Below are 18,555 nucleotides of genomic sequence, written 5' to 3'. Positions count from 1 at the left end.
AACAAAACAAACAAAAGGGGTCCTAATAGCTGTAGGAAATTAAAAGACAATATATATAAAAAAAAAAAAATAAAAAAAAAATATATATATATATATAAATAACATGAATTATAACAGCATAAAAATTGAATTATTATATGATTATAATCAAAATAAATAATCATTGTATAAAATATTTTTAAATATCTTAATAAAATGAATAAATATTTGTATCATTATATTAATATTGTTTGTTTCTTTTATATTATACATAAATTTATATGTATATATTATACAGAGATTTTTATGTGTGTGTGTGTGTGTGTATATATATATATATATATAGAACATACTGTCTAACAGCATAGCTTATAAACCCAAAGAATACTCTTTCTGGTAATCTTTCCTCATCAAACTGCACCATTACAGATAAGCTATCCAGCTTTTCTTTATCTCTAACATATTTCAGACGTTTGACCCCTACCACTTTTGCTCCTGATAAACTTCTCTTGATTGTGTCTTCTGATACATCTGTTGGGACCCCTGTTATTACTCCCTTCATCCATTTCTTCTCTTCCAACAGTGTACACGAAATTTTTTTCCCTGCTAATGTCTTTAAGCCTAGTACCTGTTTTTGTTGTCTGCTATCTTTACAAAAAAGTAGCAACTTTCCATTCCGTAACATTTTCGCATGTTCGATTTTCCCGATCTCTTCTTTGATCGCTTTAGTTATTTTCAGTGGGTTCAATGCATTCATATTATCGGACAAGAAATGTATCATTACCTTAAACTCTTCCTTTTTCCTTTTCTCCTGTTGTCTTTCCCTTTCACTTTCCGAACCAGAAAGTTGATTCCATTTTTTTTTCCTTTTCCGATTTTCTACTATGTTCCAATTTCCATTTTTACCTCCTTTCTCCCCGCCACTACATTCATCCTCTATGTCCAGCTCACTTCCTGATCCTACGTCACTTCCTTCCATCTCTGCTCCAGTCACATCCTAGTGTCGCCAACCGCCCTCGTCGTCTACTTCACTTTGTCAGGCAGTTCCTATTTAAGAGATTTCTTGATTGCGACCAGGTGTGGCAGTAATCAGGCCTGGATGTGGCTAGAGAAATTGAACTCAGGTGTGATAAACCACAGTTTTAACAGAACAGGGGGGCAAACACTTCGTCACACAGGGCCATGTAGTTTTGGATTTTGTTTTCCCTTAATAATAAAAACCTTCATTTAAAAACTGCATGTTGTGTTTACTTGTGTTATCTTTGACTAATATTTAAATTTGTTTGATGATCTGAAACATTAAAGTGTGACAAACATGCAAAAAAATAAGAAATCAGGAAGGGGGCCAACACTTTTTCACACCACTGTATATATAATTTATTATATATGAATTATTAGTACATATATATAAAAAATAATATAATTAATAATTGTAATCCAAATAAATATAAAATCATTGTATGTAATAAATATTTTATACTAAAATGTGTATAGAAATGAATGATTATATGGCCCATGTATATACTTCTTGAACTGAATTTTTTGGTTTGTGCAGGACCACCATCAGAATTAAAAGTCTGCCCGTGCACACAGCTTAGAGGGAACGTTGCTTGCAGTTATTATTGGATCTTGTTGATGTAATTGTTTTGTTTGATGTGCAGTAGATGTCATTATCTGATTTGCTTTACTTAAGGATCATTCATGAAGATGGCTACTCAGATGAGGAGTGCAAGCAGTATAAAGTTGTGGTTTATAGCAACACTATTCAGTCCATCATCGCCATTATCAGGGCCATGGGCCGCTTAAAGATCGACTTTGGGGATCCTGCAAGAGCGGTAAGATAAATAAATTTAAAACGCACACAGAATTGCCCATAAGCAATCATGTATTACTTCTCTCGTCTAGACTGGTCGTCTAGTGCTGGAATTTGAGTACAGTGATGCCTGTAAAATTCACCCTCTGGTCAACCCAAACAGAGTTTAGTACATGGAAAAATTTACTATTTCTAAATACACTAAGAATCCAGAGATGTTTTCCCACAGTGTTATTCACCAAATGAACAAGGAAGAATGATATTTAAACGTATTTATATTCAGGAATATACATAGAAATAAATAGCATTATCTACCCATATATGTTTTAAAGGGGTCATATGATGTTGCTAAAAAGAACATTATTTTGTGTATTTGGTGTAATGAAATGTTTATGCGGTTTAAGGTTCATTAAGGTTAAAGGAAAACACATACTTTAATTTTCCACATACTGTACATTATTGTTTCTCCTCTATGCCCCGCCTTTCTGAAACGTGTCGATTTTTACAAAGCTCATCGGTCAGAAAAAGCGAGGTGTGCTGTGATTGGCCAGCTATCCAGTGCGTTGTGATTGGCCGAATTCCTCAAGCGTGTGACGGAAATGTTACGTCCCTTACCATATTGTGATGCATGTGGCAACCACATGTGACGACCCCAGGCTGGACTTCGTTTCGTCCACGGTGAAAGCCGATCCGGAGATCCACAGTGCGATGTGGATGTATTTCCTCAGCGACCAGTACGGATCAGCTCTAGGCATGACGAAGCAGATATCGTCCTCTTTTGGAAGGCCAAACAAAGTAGTTTCGCTTTCACAACGAAACACACGGCAACAACAATACTACAGCGAAATCTATGCAAATCTTCCCACATTGTGACGTAGACATGTGGGGGCGTGTTAGAACGAGCCGTTTTAGGTAGGCGTGGTTGACTCTTAACTTTTATAAAGAATATCTCTTTGGATTTGAGACTTTAGTCTTTGCAACTTTACAGATCTTCTTTATGCACCAAGAGCTTGTAACACTCCAAAGAGAAAGGAAAATTGAAATCGCATCATATGACCCCTTTAACTAAAACAGTTTATGATAAAATGCCATTTTTTCTGTTCAGAAAGAAATTATATTATACCTGAATTGAGTACAACAAAATAATAGAAATACAATAAATAAGCAATAAATCAACAATGTATTCCTTATTGCTATCACACAAAATAAACATCTAACGTAGCTAGCGTAGCTTTATTCATGAACTTATGAGGTATATTTTAATGAATCAGTCAAAAAGACTCAAATTCATGAGAAAGATTAGGTTGAATCAGTCTTGACGATTCATGGATAACAAACTCTGCAACTGAAATTGACTGACAGCTTGTCTTGTGTCATAGTAGCATAAATGGAGACCAGTTTTTTAGATTGTCTTCTAATGTTGTTCTGTTTAACATCAGGACAATGCTCGGCAGCTCTTTGTGCTCGCCGGCACTGCAGAGGAAGGAGTCATGACCCCTGAGCTCTCTGGGGTCATCCGCCGGCTGTGGAAGGACGAAGGAGTGCAGACGTGTTTCATCAGATCACGAGAGTATCAGCTCAATGATTCAGCAGCCTAGTAAGTGCACTTGAGTATTCTATAGTATAGATGGACCAAGGTTTCTCACAGGCTTTTCTGTGCAGCATAGCAGAGTGACCACAGGTGTAGTTCATCACATTAACATGTCTGACAACCTGAAAGTGTCCAAATAATCTATAAATACATATAATTTGTGTTTGTGCTATATTTCTTTCAAATAAATGCTATTGGTTTGATATTCTGTTATAATGGATTAACATTCATAAACATTTGTGACCCTGGACCACAAAAGTCATAAGGGTCAATTTTTTGAAATTGAGATCATCTCTGAATCATATCTGAAAGCTAAACTGAATAAATAAGCTTTCCATTGATGTATGGTTTGTTATAATAGCACAATATTTGGCCAAGATACAACTATTTGAAAATCTGGAATCTGAGGGTGCAAAAATCAAAAATACATTTTTTATATATTTACAGTAGGAACATGGAACATGATCTTTACTTAATATCCTAATGATTTTTGGCATAAAAGAAAAATCGATAATTTTGACCCATACAATGTATTTTTGGCTATTGCTACAAATATACCCCAGCGACTTAAGACTGGTTTTGTGGTCCAGGGTCACATTTAAGAGTCCAAATACTTTTTCGGTACAATGTTTAGACAAACTGGATTAAAGTAAACAGTTATTCAAACAAAATATGCAAATGTTTATTTTGGCTTATAACTTTAGCAAATATTATTTTTACTTACAGTACATTTGGTTTATTGAACCATAATTTGTCTCCACAGAATCATGCTTTTGTTTGAATTGATTGATTAACAAGTAATTCGTTTTTGGGTTCCTGAATGGGAAAGATTCAGGTTGAGGCACAGTTGTACAGCTAATCGAGATCCATCTAGCTTGTGCAAACTTGTTTAGCATTTTTTACCTGGTAGATTCCAGCTCATTGACTGGGGGGAAATTTGTGGCTTTCTGAATTGCATTGCACAACTTTATTTCCTTAGATTTTTCCATGTTGCAGTCATTCTTTCACTCTGTTTTCAGCTTTGGCAGCCACTAAGAATGTTTCCAGTAATAATCAAGAGCAAAGTTCTTTCCTGTCAATGAACTCATGCTTTCATGCAGCGAAACTATAGAGCCGAATCTTCTAGTGAAAGAGAAGCTTTGTGCTCCTGTGTTATTGCAAAATCAGAGGGGTGGGTTGTTCTGATGAATACATCTTTATTTTAGCAACAGCAGTGCATTAGTAACATCAGCCCTGTATTGCGGTGATTCTCATTTTTTTTGCACCTCTTCCCCACCAATCAGTCAGTCAATCAATATTTATTTCTATAGCGCATTTAAAAACGACACAGGATGACAAAGGTGCTTTGTACAACCAAAATTACAAAACACCTTTTAAACATATACAATAAAACACAAAACACATCACTATCCATTTCATTGCATCTAAGGATAATTATATGCAAAAGACTAAGAGTAGAGATTCGTCTTCAAATTAGATTTAAAACACTCAATAGAGTCACAGGATCCAAATACTGAGTTTATTTTTTTTGGTTTCCTGAATGAGAAAAATTTACCACCATAATCATTTGTTAATCCTACAATAATAGCAGAAAACTTACACTACAGTTCAAACGTTTAGTGTCAATAAGTGATTGATTTTTTTTTTTAGCAAGGACGCAATAAATTGATCAAAAGTAAGATATTTATAATGTTTCAAAAATATATTTAAAAAAAAAATGCTTTTCTTGTTCATCAAGGAATACTTTCTGTTCATCAAGGAACCCTGAAAACTGTATCCTGGTTTCCACAAACATATTAAGTAGCTAGTACAGCTGTGAGTAATGGCTGCTGAAAATTCAGCCGTGCGATAATGGGAATAAACATTTTAAAATGTTAAAATAGAAAACGGTTATTTTAAATTGTAATGATATTTCACAACATTACTGTTTTACTGTATTTATGATCAAATAAATGCAGCCTTGGTGAGCATGAGAAACTTATTTCAAAAACTTTTTAAAAATCTTAACAACCCCAGACTTTTGAAAGGTAGTCTATGTTTTTATGTCACATACTCATAAATATAGAATTATAAATATTAAATAAAGAAAAGATGGTGGTTGCCAGATCAAAAAAAAAACATATATTAAAATAAAATATAATAAAAAGTATTATCAGCTGATATTCATATGCATGTAGATCTCCGAACAGGTGCAGCCTTTTAAATGTGTTCCAACTACTGAGACTGTTTACGTAATAGACCCTACATAAAGTAAAGAAAATAAACCGGTTTTGATTTTGGTGGTTTTAAAATTTCTTCTAAATACTCATTAAATCATCTTGACATTTTCATTGTTGTTTTTTAAATGGTTTCACTCAAAATGCTCACAATGGTTTGTCTCTTGTCCAGCTATCTGAATGATCTGGATAGGATATCCCAGCCCACCTACATGCCCACTCAACAAGATGTGCTGAGGACTCGAGTCAAGACCACTGGCATTGTAGAAACACACTTCACCTTCAAAGAGCTCTACTTCAAGTAAGTGCCTTCCTTTCCTTTCCTTTCCTTTCCTTTACTTTCCTTTACTTTACTTTACTTTCTTCCTCATGTCCTGATCACTGTATATTGCTTGTGTCCAAACAGGATGTTTGATGTTGGTGGCCAGCGTTCAGAGCGGAAGAAATGGATTCATTGTTTTGAAGGCGTCACTGCTATTATCTTCTGTGTGGCACTCAGCGACTATGACCTGGTGCTAGCTGAAGACGAAGAGATGGTGAGTTTCCTTCACCATCCTGAAGTGAGGCCTATAGAGATAAATCAGAATGGCACACTAGTCTGTTAACAAGATCACAGGGCCAATTCATTTGATATGATGGATTAATGAAAATATAGTAAAATAATATAATCAGCAAGAAAAGCTACTTCCAGATCTCAGTGTATATATTTTTTATTTCTTCATAGCCACCACGCGGGATGTTCCATTTGTCCTGGTTGTGTTAAAGCAATTTCCACATAGCTCCTGGAAAGGCTGCATAGTTTCCTCATGAGACCTAATTGCTTAAAATACACTGACTATTTTTTCATACAAGGATGATTTGAGGTTGCATATTGATTTTCAGTGGAGTCAATATTCACAGTGTTATAGAATGAATTAACCCTTGATTCCATTGCGTTTATGTTTTCAAATGTACTTTTTGAAAATCTCAGCTCTCACTTGTCAAACCAAGCAGTGTCTAAACAAATGTGAATCTGAGTCATATGGGGATCTCGATGTGTCCACAGAACCGTATGCATGAGAGCATGAAGCTTTTTGACAGCATCTGCAACAACAAATGGTTCACAGACACATCCATCATTCTCTTCCTCAATAAGAAGGATCTGTTCGAGGAGAAGATCAAGAGAAGTCAACTCACGATATGCTACCCAGAATACTCTGGTGAGAATATATTAAATATTGAATTATTGTCCTTATGATTGAAAGGTTATTTAGTGGTTTAAATAACATATATTAACACACATACATTAGTAGCTTGCATTTAAACTCAGTGTTGAGTTTATATGTACAGTAGTGATTGACGATGCCACTCAGGAAAGTGATTGTTTCGGGACAGTATATTCAACAATACTTGTATTACTCCTGATAACTTGGTTCAGTCCTGGAAAACATGAACTATTTGAATCATGTCTAAAATTAGATGGATCTGCAGATAATCAGTAAGTCATATTTTTACTCAAGCATCATTATATTGGTAGAGCCTTTGGGGCAAAAAGCAGAGTGGATGAATTATTGCTTGTTTATAAAAAGTTATAAAACTGAAGTAGGGACTATGTGAGGTTGAGTTTGAACAGCCCTATCAGAGGAGGGGAGCTTTTCGTTGTCTAAGCACTGTGGAAAACCTCTGTTTTGTGTCTGCTAGTCATCATCCTTCAGGGCCGGGTGAAAGTTGAGTCTTGCCGGTTTTGAGATGTTTTAGTGTTTCTCTCAGTCTTTATATTTTAGAAACAGTACATTTCAGTGGTGGAAAGAGAACTGAAATAATATACTCGATAAAAGTACAATTGCATTCCGAAAAATGTGACGTGAGTAGAGAAAAATGTACTTGTCCAAAAAACTACTTGAGTAAGAGTGAAAGAGTAGCTTATTTAAAAGTACTCATGAGTAGTGAGTACTGAGCTGTGGATTTTACCCCCTTATAATAAACGCTGTACACTGCAATTTAAACATTTAGAAAACATTTTACATACTGTAATTCACATTATCTTTTGTTGTTTGTCAGAAAGAATTAATAATATCTATCATCCAGCAGTTTTAATTTTGACTGCCAACTCTGAATGGGAGTGGAATTTACCGCATTATGAACATGACACTTGCGGGAGTTATTAACATTGTACGCAATACCCGCAACCTCACACCAAATTTCCAGCCCTGTACTGTATATAGGCTAGCATATACAGATAATTTAGTAAGCAGAAATCCGAAGTTTACCTTGACATATCAGAGGAAGATGCTGATAACTCGACTGAATTGGTGCTTGAAGAATACTCTTCCATCAGCCATGATTCTCACCAGTTGGCAAAAGTTTTCTATGCACAATTTTATTTGACGAGAGTTACGAAACCGATTGCCGTCTCCCTATCCAATCACGTTGATTTATAGAAATAAAATTAAAACAAGCATGTAACGACCACAAACAGAGGGAAAATAGCGGAGTAAAAGTACAGATACATCACTTAAAATGTAACGTTACTCGAGTAAAAGTAAAAGTACGCTATTTTTAAACTACTCAAAAAAAAGTAAAATTTCTAATAATAAAACTACTTAATTACAGTAACGTGAGTATTTGTAATTCGTTACTTCACAGCCCTTGTACATTTACAGAAGTTGGTTTGTCCTGAGCGTATTTCATTGAAATCAGTCATGTATGAAAAGTGGCACAGTTTATTTTGCCAATGGGCTGGACCATTAGAAGAAACTTTTGCCTCACTTCATTTGTCAAAATTAGTGTTGTTTTCAATCTGTCAATTTTGATAAATGTAATCCTTGCTGAATAAAAGTAATAATTATTTCAATAAATAAATAAAATAAAACGTTTGCACGGTAATAAAATTCACACAAATCTTAAACTCTTCTCTGTCATATGACGTTCAGGAACAAGCACATACAAGGAGGCAGCGGCCTACATCCAGTGCCAGTTTGAGGATCTGAACAGAAGAAAGGACACAAAGGAGATCTACACACACTTCACTTGTGCCACAGACACCAAGAACGTACAGTTTGTGTTTGATGCGGTCACTGATGTCATCATCAAGAATAACCTCATAGAGTGTGGCCTCTATTGAAGCATCATCTGTCTGCTAAGGTAAGTGCAGCGAAAGAGAAAAGGACTTACAGGACAGAATGTGAGAGCTTTTTCACAGTGTGCATATTTATCTGTGCATATGTTTTCACACTGAAATCATGATTCATTAATTTTTGCACTTGTTTTTTTTTTCTACATTTAGAACATAGAACCATACGGATAAAAAAAAGCACAGACCAGTGGTGAAAATCTTGAAATCATTAAATCTGTTAACCCTAAATGTGTTGTTCCTGGTTTTGTCTGGTGGCGAATGAACAAGAGAGACTTCCTCCCCACTGCATGCATTTTTCACGCTAAATGCGGTACCTATGCCCATGGACAATTTTTCCCCATCCGTTCTTAATGACAGTCTGTTATGGACATTATTTTTTCTGCCACTTCCTTTTAGTCATTATTTTATTGCCAATACAGCTTCATTCTGTTCATTTCCTGTTTCCTTTGTAGGTATTACATGACACACCACTATGCATAGACCATAATCCGCAATAGATGGTAATATGTGCCTATGCTAACCTCCACTGCATCAAAGATCTTTGTTTTTTCAACACTGCAAAGTACAAACAGTAAGATTTCATTTTAGTAAGAGTAATTTTAATAACAATGTATCAGTTCTTATGGGAAAGTTACTATTTTGCCATGTTTTTCATAGTGATTACTTGGCTAATTTATTTATTTTATAGGTCTGTCTTTAAGTTTGCATATAATTGCATACATATCAGATGTATATTGTGTTATATTATTGTCATACCTTTAGTAATTCACAGCCCAATCACACAGCAACAGGACACCATTTATTTTTTCACTAATAAGACATGGATCATTTTATATAACACTTTGCATAACACACTATTTTTGTATCTCTTGAGGACCAGTAAAGGTGTGAACATGTTTTTCTCACAGATACATTCCTGAATGGTGCAGAAATAATGACCCTCTGTTGGGTCAAGAGCACTTGGGAACAAATGCCATGAAAACATGAACATGATTGCCAGATTTGCATTCTTGATAAGTATAGATTTTTCTAAGACTTGTTTGATGTGATTGTTTAATCCTGTGGATTTCAGTATTTTAAAACAAACTGACACAATGTGATCTGGTTTGTAATACCTGTATTTAATCTGAAAAGAGTTGACATCAAGTTTGATGTCCATAAAATCTTGCTCCCAGAACATGCCAAACAGCCAGCATGTGCAAGACAGACATGATCCATATATTATGTAAAAAGTATGGTATTCCAGTGCTGGTACATTCATGTTCTCAGTCTGGATTCATGCAACAATCTGTGATTTCTTTTCTATATCACTGTTCTTTATTTTATTGAACTATTTCAGCTATTTGAAACATCAAAATGCAAGTGAATAACTAACATTAATTAATGATGGCACTGAATCACTAATATGCTAATAACTTGGTTTGTTTCGTTTTCTGAACACCCTTCTGTTGAGTATTAGTTAAAACCTGTTTTGTTTTGTTTTTGTCTTTTCTGATCATGTGGAACTGTCCATAGTACACGTCACTAGTACAATGTCACCAGTTGCTGCAGTTTTGAGAAAATACATATATAATCAAATGACCTTTGTTTAAGGAAACGTATAGTATATACATTATCATGATCAGAAATTAACTACAAGACACGAGTTGAAAATAATATACTTTTATTTTTAAATGGATTCAAGATTATCTTTTAATTTTAGTCTTCGATGTTCAAACGGTGAAGACAAATATTTACTAAGAATCATACCTAAACATATTTTATTTGTCTTGTTTTAGTGACACTGTGTATCTGGTCTAATACCTCAAATGTGCAATTGCCATCTTTGGCTCTTTTATTTCCTACTATTCCCATTGTTTCTCTGATTGTGCCTGTGGCTCTAAATGTTGTATATTTGTGTAGTCTCACGACTGTTAGATATCTTTACTACTCATTTTAGCTGTCATAAAGACACCTCTTTTTTTATTATATAATACTCTTAGCAAAAAAGTGTTTTGTACTGTGGTTCATTCAAAATTAGCTCTGACACAAAGGGTCAGTGTTTGAAAATCCCAATTAAAACAATGTACGGTCAGTGTTTTGTGAAAGTGCGCAATTACAGTAGAGCTAATGGCCAGCCATTTGCAGCACATAATAGTAATTCAACACCAGCAACCAGTGGAATTGATGCAAGTCTTTATTTCATGTGCCTACATTTACATTCCAGAACATCTCCACAAATTCAGACCTCAGGTTTTAAACAAAGCAACAGGCCATTCTAGAATTTTCACTTGTTACTGTAATACTGTATCACAAATCTATAGATTTATGTCTCCATATATATTTTATATTGAATCTTTTTTTTCCCCTACTCTTATTTACAAAACATACTGCCCAACTGTGTTTGGGGCTGAAAAGAAACATCTTTCATATATTGTGTGAGCTGGTTGAATTCAAACAATCACGTCCTGCTGATATGCAAGTTTTAACTCTCTTAAAGGAGACCAGATGCTGTACATTTAAGAATGTCTTTAATTGTTACCATGAGATCTGATGGGGTCCCACTTCAATTTCTTTTAATACAGCAATATTCAATTGCATTAAATTTAGTTTTCTTTTTTTTTTTGGAAATGAATGGAAAAAACAGTGAACAGTCAAACCTCTATAGGTTTAACATTAAAACACACTGAGAGGAAGCTTCTCTACAAGCATCAATAACTCCGCATCAAAAGTCCCCTTTCTTTGGTAATCCTTCTCTCATTGACTACTAGCGGTTTGACAGGAAATGTTTTTAGAGTCCCTTTGGAGAGCAGAGGCCATTAGTCTAATCTGGATCTAGTCTCTGAGGTTTGGTTAGGTTGTTGAGGTCGTTCTTTGGGTGGGGATCTGCTGACCACACTTGACTGCTTGCTGTAGAGTTCACCGTCATGCCACCTGTGGATGTTCTTTTGTTACTGTGACAACTTCACCAGAGTAATTCCAATCATGCAGGTGGGGATGGGACAGAAAGATCTGAAAAAAAACAACAACAATTTTAAGTAAATTCTTAAATTCAAAGAAAAAAAAATCCCATTGAAATGATTTAATAGAACTTTCTAAAGTTATAATACCATCTACACTGGAAGCGTGGGAGTGTTATGCCATCTAAGCATGTTTACTACCACGGACCATGTTGATGTTAGAAGTATAGATAGTAAAAATAGAAGTAGAAACGGGGGCATCCATCAACTGAAGGCGATGGGAGTTATTTACGGTTGTGTCCGGTGTAGACAGGGAGTAAGAACCTGCTGTGTGTTTTTAGGGACATACCTTTGAAAAAGATAGTGTTTAGAACAGACCGCAGTCCTTAAGGTTTTCTTTGATGATAATGTCTGTCACAGCGTTAAACACAATCTCGACGTTCTTTGTGTCCGTGGCACAGGTCAGGTGTGCATAGATCTCCTTCACTCCCTTCTTCATGTTCAGATCTTGAAATTGAGTCTTGATATAGTTGCTGGCATCTACTTATGTGTTTGGACCTGGAAAATTGGGATTTTCAACATCATATTTGGTGAGCAAATTCAATAAAGGTTGTTAAGACTGTTGGGTATTTGTATTTACAGTTCAAGTACCATCAATTGTTTGCTATGAGCTATGATGCCCTTATATACTGTTTCATTCATTTATTCACCTTCATACTGATCTAAACCTGTATGATCTTCTATCTTCTGCTGAGGTGAATGTTTGAAGAATATCCTGACAACTATTTCTTCAGTATAATGATGTGAACGAAAGAAGCTTAAAAAATAATGCAAAAGCATCATAAAATGTCCATACCAGCTATAAGAAGCCATATCAGAAACAGACTGAATTCACTGAAGTCATTATTCACTAATAGTGTCCTCACTTCCAGTGAGCTGTTAACCATTGTGATTAGTTTGAGTCCAATAGTTCACGGAGTTCATTTAAAAGATCTGGCTCAAAAGAATGATTCATTTGTGAATCAGACATTGTCTCTCATAAATGTGCCAAGGAGAGCTAGAGCTAGGGCAAATCAAGATTATTAACTTAAATTTCAGTCTGTACCGCACAAAGCTATCATATGCCTTCAAAAGAGTCATATGAACCTCTTACATTATATTTTTATGGTGCTTTTTTGTCATTCTGTATCTTAACAACTCCAGTCCTCATTAATCTTCAGTATGTTTACAAGAGTGACCAGGATGTTTTCTTTAAAAAAAATTCACATATGTTCTACAGAATAAAGTCATACAGGTTTGGAACGGAATGAGGGTGAGATGATCATTCATTTTTGGGTAAATTACTGTTTTAAGGTGGTGTGTTTATTTACATAGAGACCTCACTCACCATCATATTCAGGGAAACAGATGCTCAGGTGGACTTGATCTTCTCCTGGAAGAGATCTTGTCGAGGAAAAGCACAATGGAAGTTGTGGCGAAGAACCTGTGGTTGCAGATACTGTTGAAGAGATGGAGACTCTCATGCATGCGGTTCTGGGAGAAACATAACAGAGAAAATATAAGCTGAGATGCACTGCTAGAACTTCAAACATTGTTATCTAATCCATTTAATGGTTTCTATGATATTTACAATATGACTGATCTTGTGGTCTTTGGTGAATAAAGGATGTGTAAGGACTGTTCTTCACTCATCAAAATAAAGTTTCCAAAAAAGGGTTTGCACAGTGATGCCGTAGAAGAATCTTTCAGTAACTTTTTTTTAAAAGAAACATTTTTTCTTAGTGTGAAGAACATTTTAAAAAGCTAAAGTACCTAAATCCACAATAAAGAAGCTTTTGTTCAATGGAAAGATTCCATGGATGTTAAAGGTTCTTTATGGAACCATAGATGGCAATAAAGAACCTTTATTTTTTAGTGTTGTCTAAAGATCAGCACTTACCACTTCATCATCTTCTACCAGCACCATGTCGTAAGCGCTCAGGGCTCCACAGAAGATGATGCAAGTCACACCTTCGAAACAATGAATCCACTTCTTCCTCTCAGACCTCTGGCCACCCACATCAAACATCCTGTGGCCCAGTGAAAAATCATGAAAAGGTTTCATTCAAAATGCTGGTTCTTTTTGTTCTAGTTACACAAGATCAGTTAAAATCAACCTAACATGGTCCTCTCACATGAACAGTCACACATTTTAGGTCTTGAGTTTCTTTACAGTAGCAATTTTTGTGGCTCTCGATTTTAACAGAGTATGCACAACAGTTGATTCGATCACATTAGCCAGTTAAGACACCTGAAGTAGAGCTCTTTGCAGGAGAACTGTTCCTCAATAATACCAGTAGTCTTGACTCGAGATCTCAGCACATCCTGCTCGGTGGGGATGTAGTCAGGTTTGCAGATTCTGTCCATTTCACTCAAGTAGCTGTTTGAGATGAGCTATAAATTAGCCATACATTTGCATACACACCTGAAATGTTCATCTGCTAAAGTCCTGGAAATCTCCCAAGCATAACAACTGTGTACTTAATGGGTGCCAAACTCACAGCCCTGCAGAGTTTAGCTTCAACCTTATTTAAACGCACCTGATCCAGCTAACCAAGTCCTTCAGGATTATTTGAATACTACGGCCAGGGTTGGAACTAAACTCTGCAGGACTGTGGCCCACCAGGAGCTGAGTTTCGAACCTTGGTGTACTGCATTCCCACAATACGAAGTGAATTATGGACAATGCAGCCACACCCTCAGGCTCCAATGAACTCCATAGGTATTGCTGTCCCTGTTGAGTGTTGTACTCACTATCCAGCAGAGTCGTTCAGCTGGTACTCAGCAGCTCTCATACGAGGCCTGCACACCTGAATCCTTCCATAGCCTCTTGATGACGTCTGCCAGCTCTGGAGGCATGGTGCCCTCCTCAATGGAGTCAGCCAGGTTCTGGAGCTTCTGACCGTCCTCCTGCATGAGACAAAGAAATTGGGCACTGTTAGCCTCCATGCAGTTAGTCGTTAATTCTTTCTATTATTTAAAGATTTGTGATAAAAGGGAAGTAGCAACAGATCTTTTCTCCTTTATTGTGACATTGACTTGGTAAATCCAAGTGTAACGGATTATTGAAAAAAAAAAAAACTGTAGGGCGGGGACTTGGTTCTGTGTTCTTGGTTCTAGCAGAGAGAAGGTACTGATATCCACCCTTTAGGGGTGAATAAGGTATAAGGTGTACCTTTTGTTAGCGCCCCAGTGGCAACTTTTGTACCTTTTTTCCTAAGAGTGTATTGTGAACAATTTATCCACGCATAATGTTTAATTTTTTTTAAATGTTATATAAAAGGGGGAAATTTCCTTTCATGCCAAAAATGTTGTTGTGTTTCAGCGTGTGCATTTTGATGGTATGTGAATGTCTACACACTAATCATTTGTTTTGGAGTTGTTTTGCAGACCTGTGCTGCTGGTGACCCAAAGTTGATGTCCAGCATCTCCATGCCTCTGATGATGGCCATAGCAGATTGCAGGATGTTGCCAAAAATAATAGATCGAAACTCTATTTGTTCTTCTTTTGTATAACCACCTTGATGGAGAATTCTTGGGGGAGCAACAGAGTGTTTTTGATTAACGTTTTGAAGGTGAGTACAGTACCATCTGGTTCACATTCACTACCATCTGGTGGTCACACATTAGCATTACAAGGGGTAGAACAGACTGCAAGTACTGACATTTCCCAAATGCACACCAATTCAACTAGAATGCATGGATGATATTTTAATTTATCTTCAGGTTTAAGAATATATATATATATCCTGAATTATGTGATTCCACAACCCGTAACGATACAAACTGACTGTTCTGAGCATATATTTTGGATGTTGCATGAATTTAAACTCACTTCATCTGTTTTACAATGGTGCTCTTCCCTGACTCGCCAGCACCTACAAGACAGAAAGAGAAAAATATGATGCAGAACAATGTATGACTATGAGCAACATAAGAACAAATGAGGAGCCCTCGAATGCTTTTAAACTGAACTCCAGACAATTTGCCGGCTAAATTATATGTCTCTATATGACGTTTACCTTTTAAATTGCTAGTCAGTTTCACACATAATTACAAAGACACCGCAAGTGACACACTGAATTAAACGTGAAATTTTGAAGCAGAAAGACGGAAATAGTATTTTTCCGTAAAAGATACTCCAGTAATCTTAGAATAATTTTTACAGTGTACATTATGGTTACTGTAGGTCTTACACGTTTCATAGTGCCTTTTCCCGGAATTATTTGTTTTGAATTTATTTATTTGAATTGTTTATTTTCTGCTCTGTGGATTTTTATTTTTAATAACGAGGTCCATGTTAAGCGATAGATGATCTGTTAAGAATAAACTTATAGATTGTCATTGATGGCCAGGTCGGAGGAAGGCTCTTTAACATGCTTATAAAGTGACCCAATTGGATTTGTGTTAGGGAAAGCCTCTCAGAAGATCACTGACACTTTGATTTGTCTTGGAGCTTCAGTCAGTCCAGGGCAAGGTAAGGCTCAACCGTCTCCCGTGGCAACTGTCACTCTTATGTGCCTTTTACTTCCTGAGGTAACTGTAGCTGTGGAGATGTGTTAAGAGAGCATGTGTCATCCCTGTTGGTCCTTTCAACTGCTTAGTTTAGCAACAGATTAACTTATTTGAAAAACGGTTTTCTACTTTCTAACTCTCAGGTATGAACACATATCAGTACGATAATTACCACACCCTTTAGCTTTTATTGTGCAAGAAACATCTGGGCTGCGTTCAGCACCGACAAAAACGGTGCAAAACGTTTTTTAAACGGAAACGGTGGTGCGTTGAACACCCTGTTCTGATGACGCAAGAGTTGCAACTATGGCAGCTGAGAAGGCCATTCTTTGTGTTCTTTTTGAAGAATTTTCGGAGCCTGATGAAATCGGTATAAATACGTGTTTAATACTGCAAAATACGCTCGATGGTACAGTCACTGCCCTTGCCGTCCAGAATAAAAGAGAACATCCCAATCAAATGAAGGGATTTGTGGAAACTGTGGTTCCTAATTATTGTGATCCAACATTTGCCTCGTTTTTCAGGATGAAAAGACAAACATTTCAGGTAAAGGATAATCCACTTCTTACCTCCAAGACTGTGTTATGTTCTATATGACCTTATTATTTTTATTGTATTAGGCTCATCATTATTGCTGATCACTGTTGTTGTGCTATGATAGAACTTCCTGTTCAGACAGGAAGTGACTTATCGAGCTGCAAGAAATCAGGGCAGTACTTAATCAATGCATCTGTCTCACAGTGATTTGCTGAAATGGCTCACTGATGTAAGGTGTCTTGATGTAATGAACTGTTGGGAGCACTGAAACTGGCTCCTTTGCTTTCTGTTGCTATTGGAAGATAAACTGAAACTGAGCTTAAGAGGATCGGGGCTTAAATCATCACAGTAATAGGATTCTGGTCTTATTGTCAATATGCCACAATTCAGTGTTCCTCAGGTTGTGATCATTTAAGGCGACTTCATTTGCAGTGAAAATGCGGATGTGTTGCTGAAGTAAAGGAGGAATCAAACATTTTTAAAAGCTAATTTAAATGAAACTTTTAAATTTGAATTAATTAGACAAAGATCATTTATGCTAAAAATGATTAACAGACTTAATTTCTGAGAAAAAAAAAACAGATGAACAAATTTCTCATAGTGTTGCCTGTTATGCAGTCACTTTATTCTGTACGGTACTAGTTAATGTTAATCATAAAGAATGCATATATCTTATGTTTAGAAACTATTGAAGTTCTGCTAAGATGCTAAGATCTGCAGCAATGTTCTCACCTGCATTTTACTATCTTCCAACTTAGTAGTAGTGATCACCTGCTGCAGGCACAAATGTACATAAAGCATGTGAAGGTTCTGCACCAGTAGCTCATTCTGTAGGCAGAATCTTGTACCTCAACACCAGTGGACTAGAGGACTCAAACAAACACCAATTTCTTACCCAGCAGCAGAAGTTTGACAGTTTTTGCTTCTTTATCAGCATCTTCCTGGAGCTGTTTTTCCAGCTCTTTAGACTTCTTGGCCATTTCCTTATCCTCTGCACTTGCTCCACTACCCATCTCGTCGTCTAACGCTTCCCTGTCAAGGTCTTCAAGGTAAGAAATTTTGCCGGCTTACCCTGTGCTTTGCAGAGAGAGAAATGGATACAGGTAGCCCTGTACTTTGGATCACGTGGCAGGAGGAGAAAAGTATGTAATCTCTGTTGTATTTTAGACAAACATGACAACTGATTACAATTGTGTCATTTATAATATAATTACATAACCCCTTGTTGTCTCAAATCCTTTGTAAGTCAGATTTGTCTTAACGCTCTGCCTCAGTGCATCTATAAATCTTAATCCCTGAAAAAATCAGATAAACAAACTTTCTCATAGGGTTGACTATTCTGATCGGTACAAGTTAATGTCAATCATCAAGGATGCATATATCTTATGTTCAGAAACAATTGAAGTTCTTCTAAGATGCTAAGATCTGCAGCAACTTCTTCCAACGTACTAGTAGTGACCACCTGTTGCAGGCACTCATTCTGGATGCAGAATCTCTTAACTCAGCACCAGTGGACTGAGGAATCAAACGAACACCAATTTCTTACCCAGCAGCAGAAGTTTGACAGTTTTTGCTTCTTTATCAGCATCTTCCTGGAGCTGTTTTTCCAGCTCTTTAGACTTCTTGGCCATTTCCTTATCCTCTGCACTTGCTCCACTACCCATCTCGTCGTCTAACGCTTCCCTGTCAAGGTCTTCAAGGTAAGAAATTTTGCCGGCTTACCCTGTGCTTTGCAGAGAGAGAAATGGATACAGGTAGCCCTGTACTTTGGATCACGTGGTAGGAGGATGGTCGCAAAAGTGTTGATTCCT

General features: G+C 36.4%; 1 protein-coding gene and 1 pseudogene across 3 annotated transcripts in view; one reads left to right on the top strand and one right to left on the bottom strand.

Moving 5' to 3' along the window:
• LOC107711987 (guanine nucleotide-binding protein G(k) subunit alpha-like) overlaps positions 1–11,176 on the top strand; it is a 23,356-nt gene extending 12,180 nt beyond the window's left edge. Inside the window, exons 3-10 of one of the 3 annotated variants that reach the window (XR_001636754.1) lie at positions 1,673–1,814; positions 3,232–3,389; positions 5,772–5,900; positions 6,006–6,135; positions 6,645–6,798; positions 8,512–8,722; positions 8,865–9,285; positions 9,623–11,176. Coding sequence is in view for 1 of the 3 variants with exons in the window: in XM_016517102.1 (XP_016372588.1) it covers positions 1,673–1,814; positions 3,232–3,389; positions 5,772–5,900; positions 6,006–6,135; positions 6,645–6,798; positions 8,512–8,702 (904 nt within the window). In the remaining 2 variants the exon portion in view is untranslated. Of the gene's footprint in view, positions 1–1,672; positions 1,815–3,231; positions 3,390–5,771; positions 5,901–6,005; positions 6,136–6,644; positions 6,799–8,511; positions 8,723–8,864; positions 9,493–9,622 lie in introns of those variants that run through there. The other 2 variants (XR_001636755.1, XM_016517102.1) reach the window with 2 other exon arrangements.
• Positions 11,177–11,255: 79 nt separating this feature from the next.
• On the bottom strand, positions 11,256–17,881 carry LOC107711989 (guanine nucleotide-binding protein G(t) subunit alpha-2-like; annotated as a pseudogene).
• Positions 17,882–18,555: the final 674 nt, after the last annotated feature.

This window comes from Sinocyclocheilus rhinocerous, unplaced genomic scaffold (assembly GCF_001515625.1).
Source record: "Sinocyclocheilus rhinocerous isolate Xijiao unplaced genomic scaffold, SAMN03320098_v1.1 scaffold1168, whole genome shotgun sequence".
Lineage (NCBI taxonomy): Eukaryota > Metazoa > Chordata > Actinopteri > Cypriniformes > Cyprinidae > Sinocyclocheilus > Sinocyclocheilus rhinocerous.
This window is presented reverse-complemented; position numbering and strand designations above follow the sequence as displayed.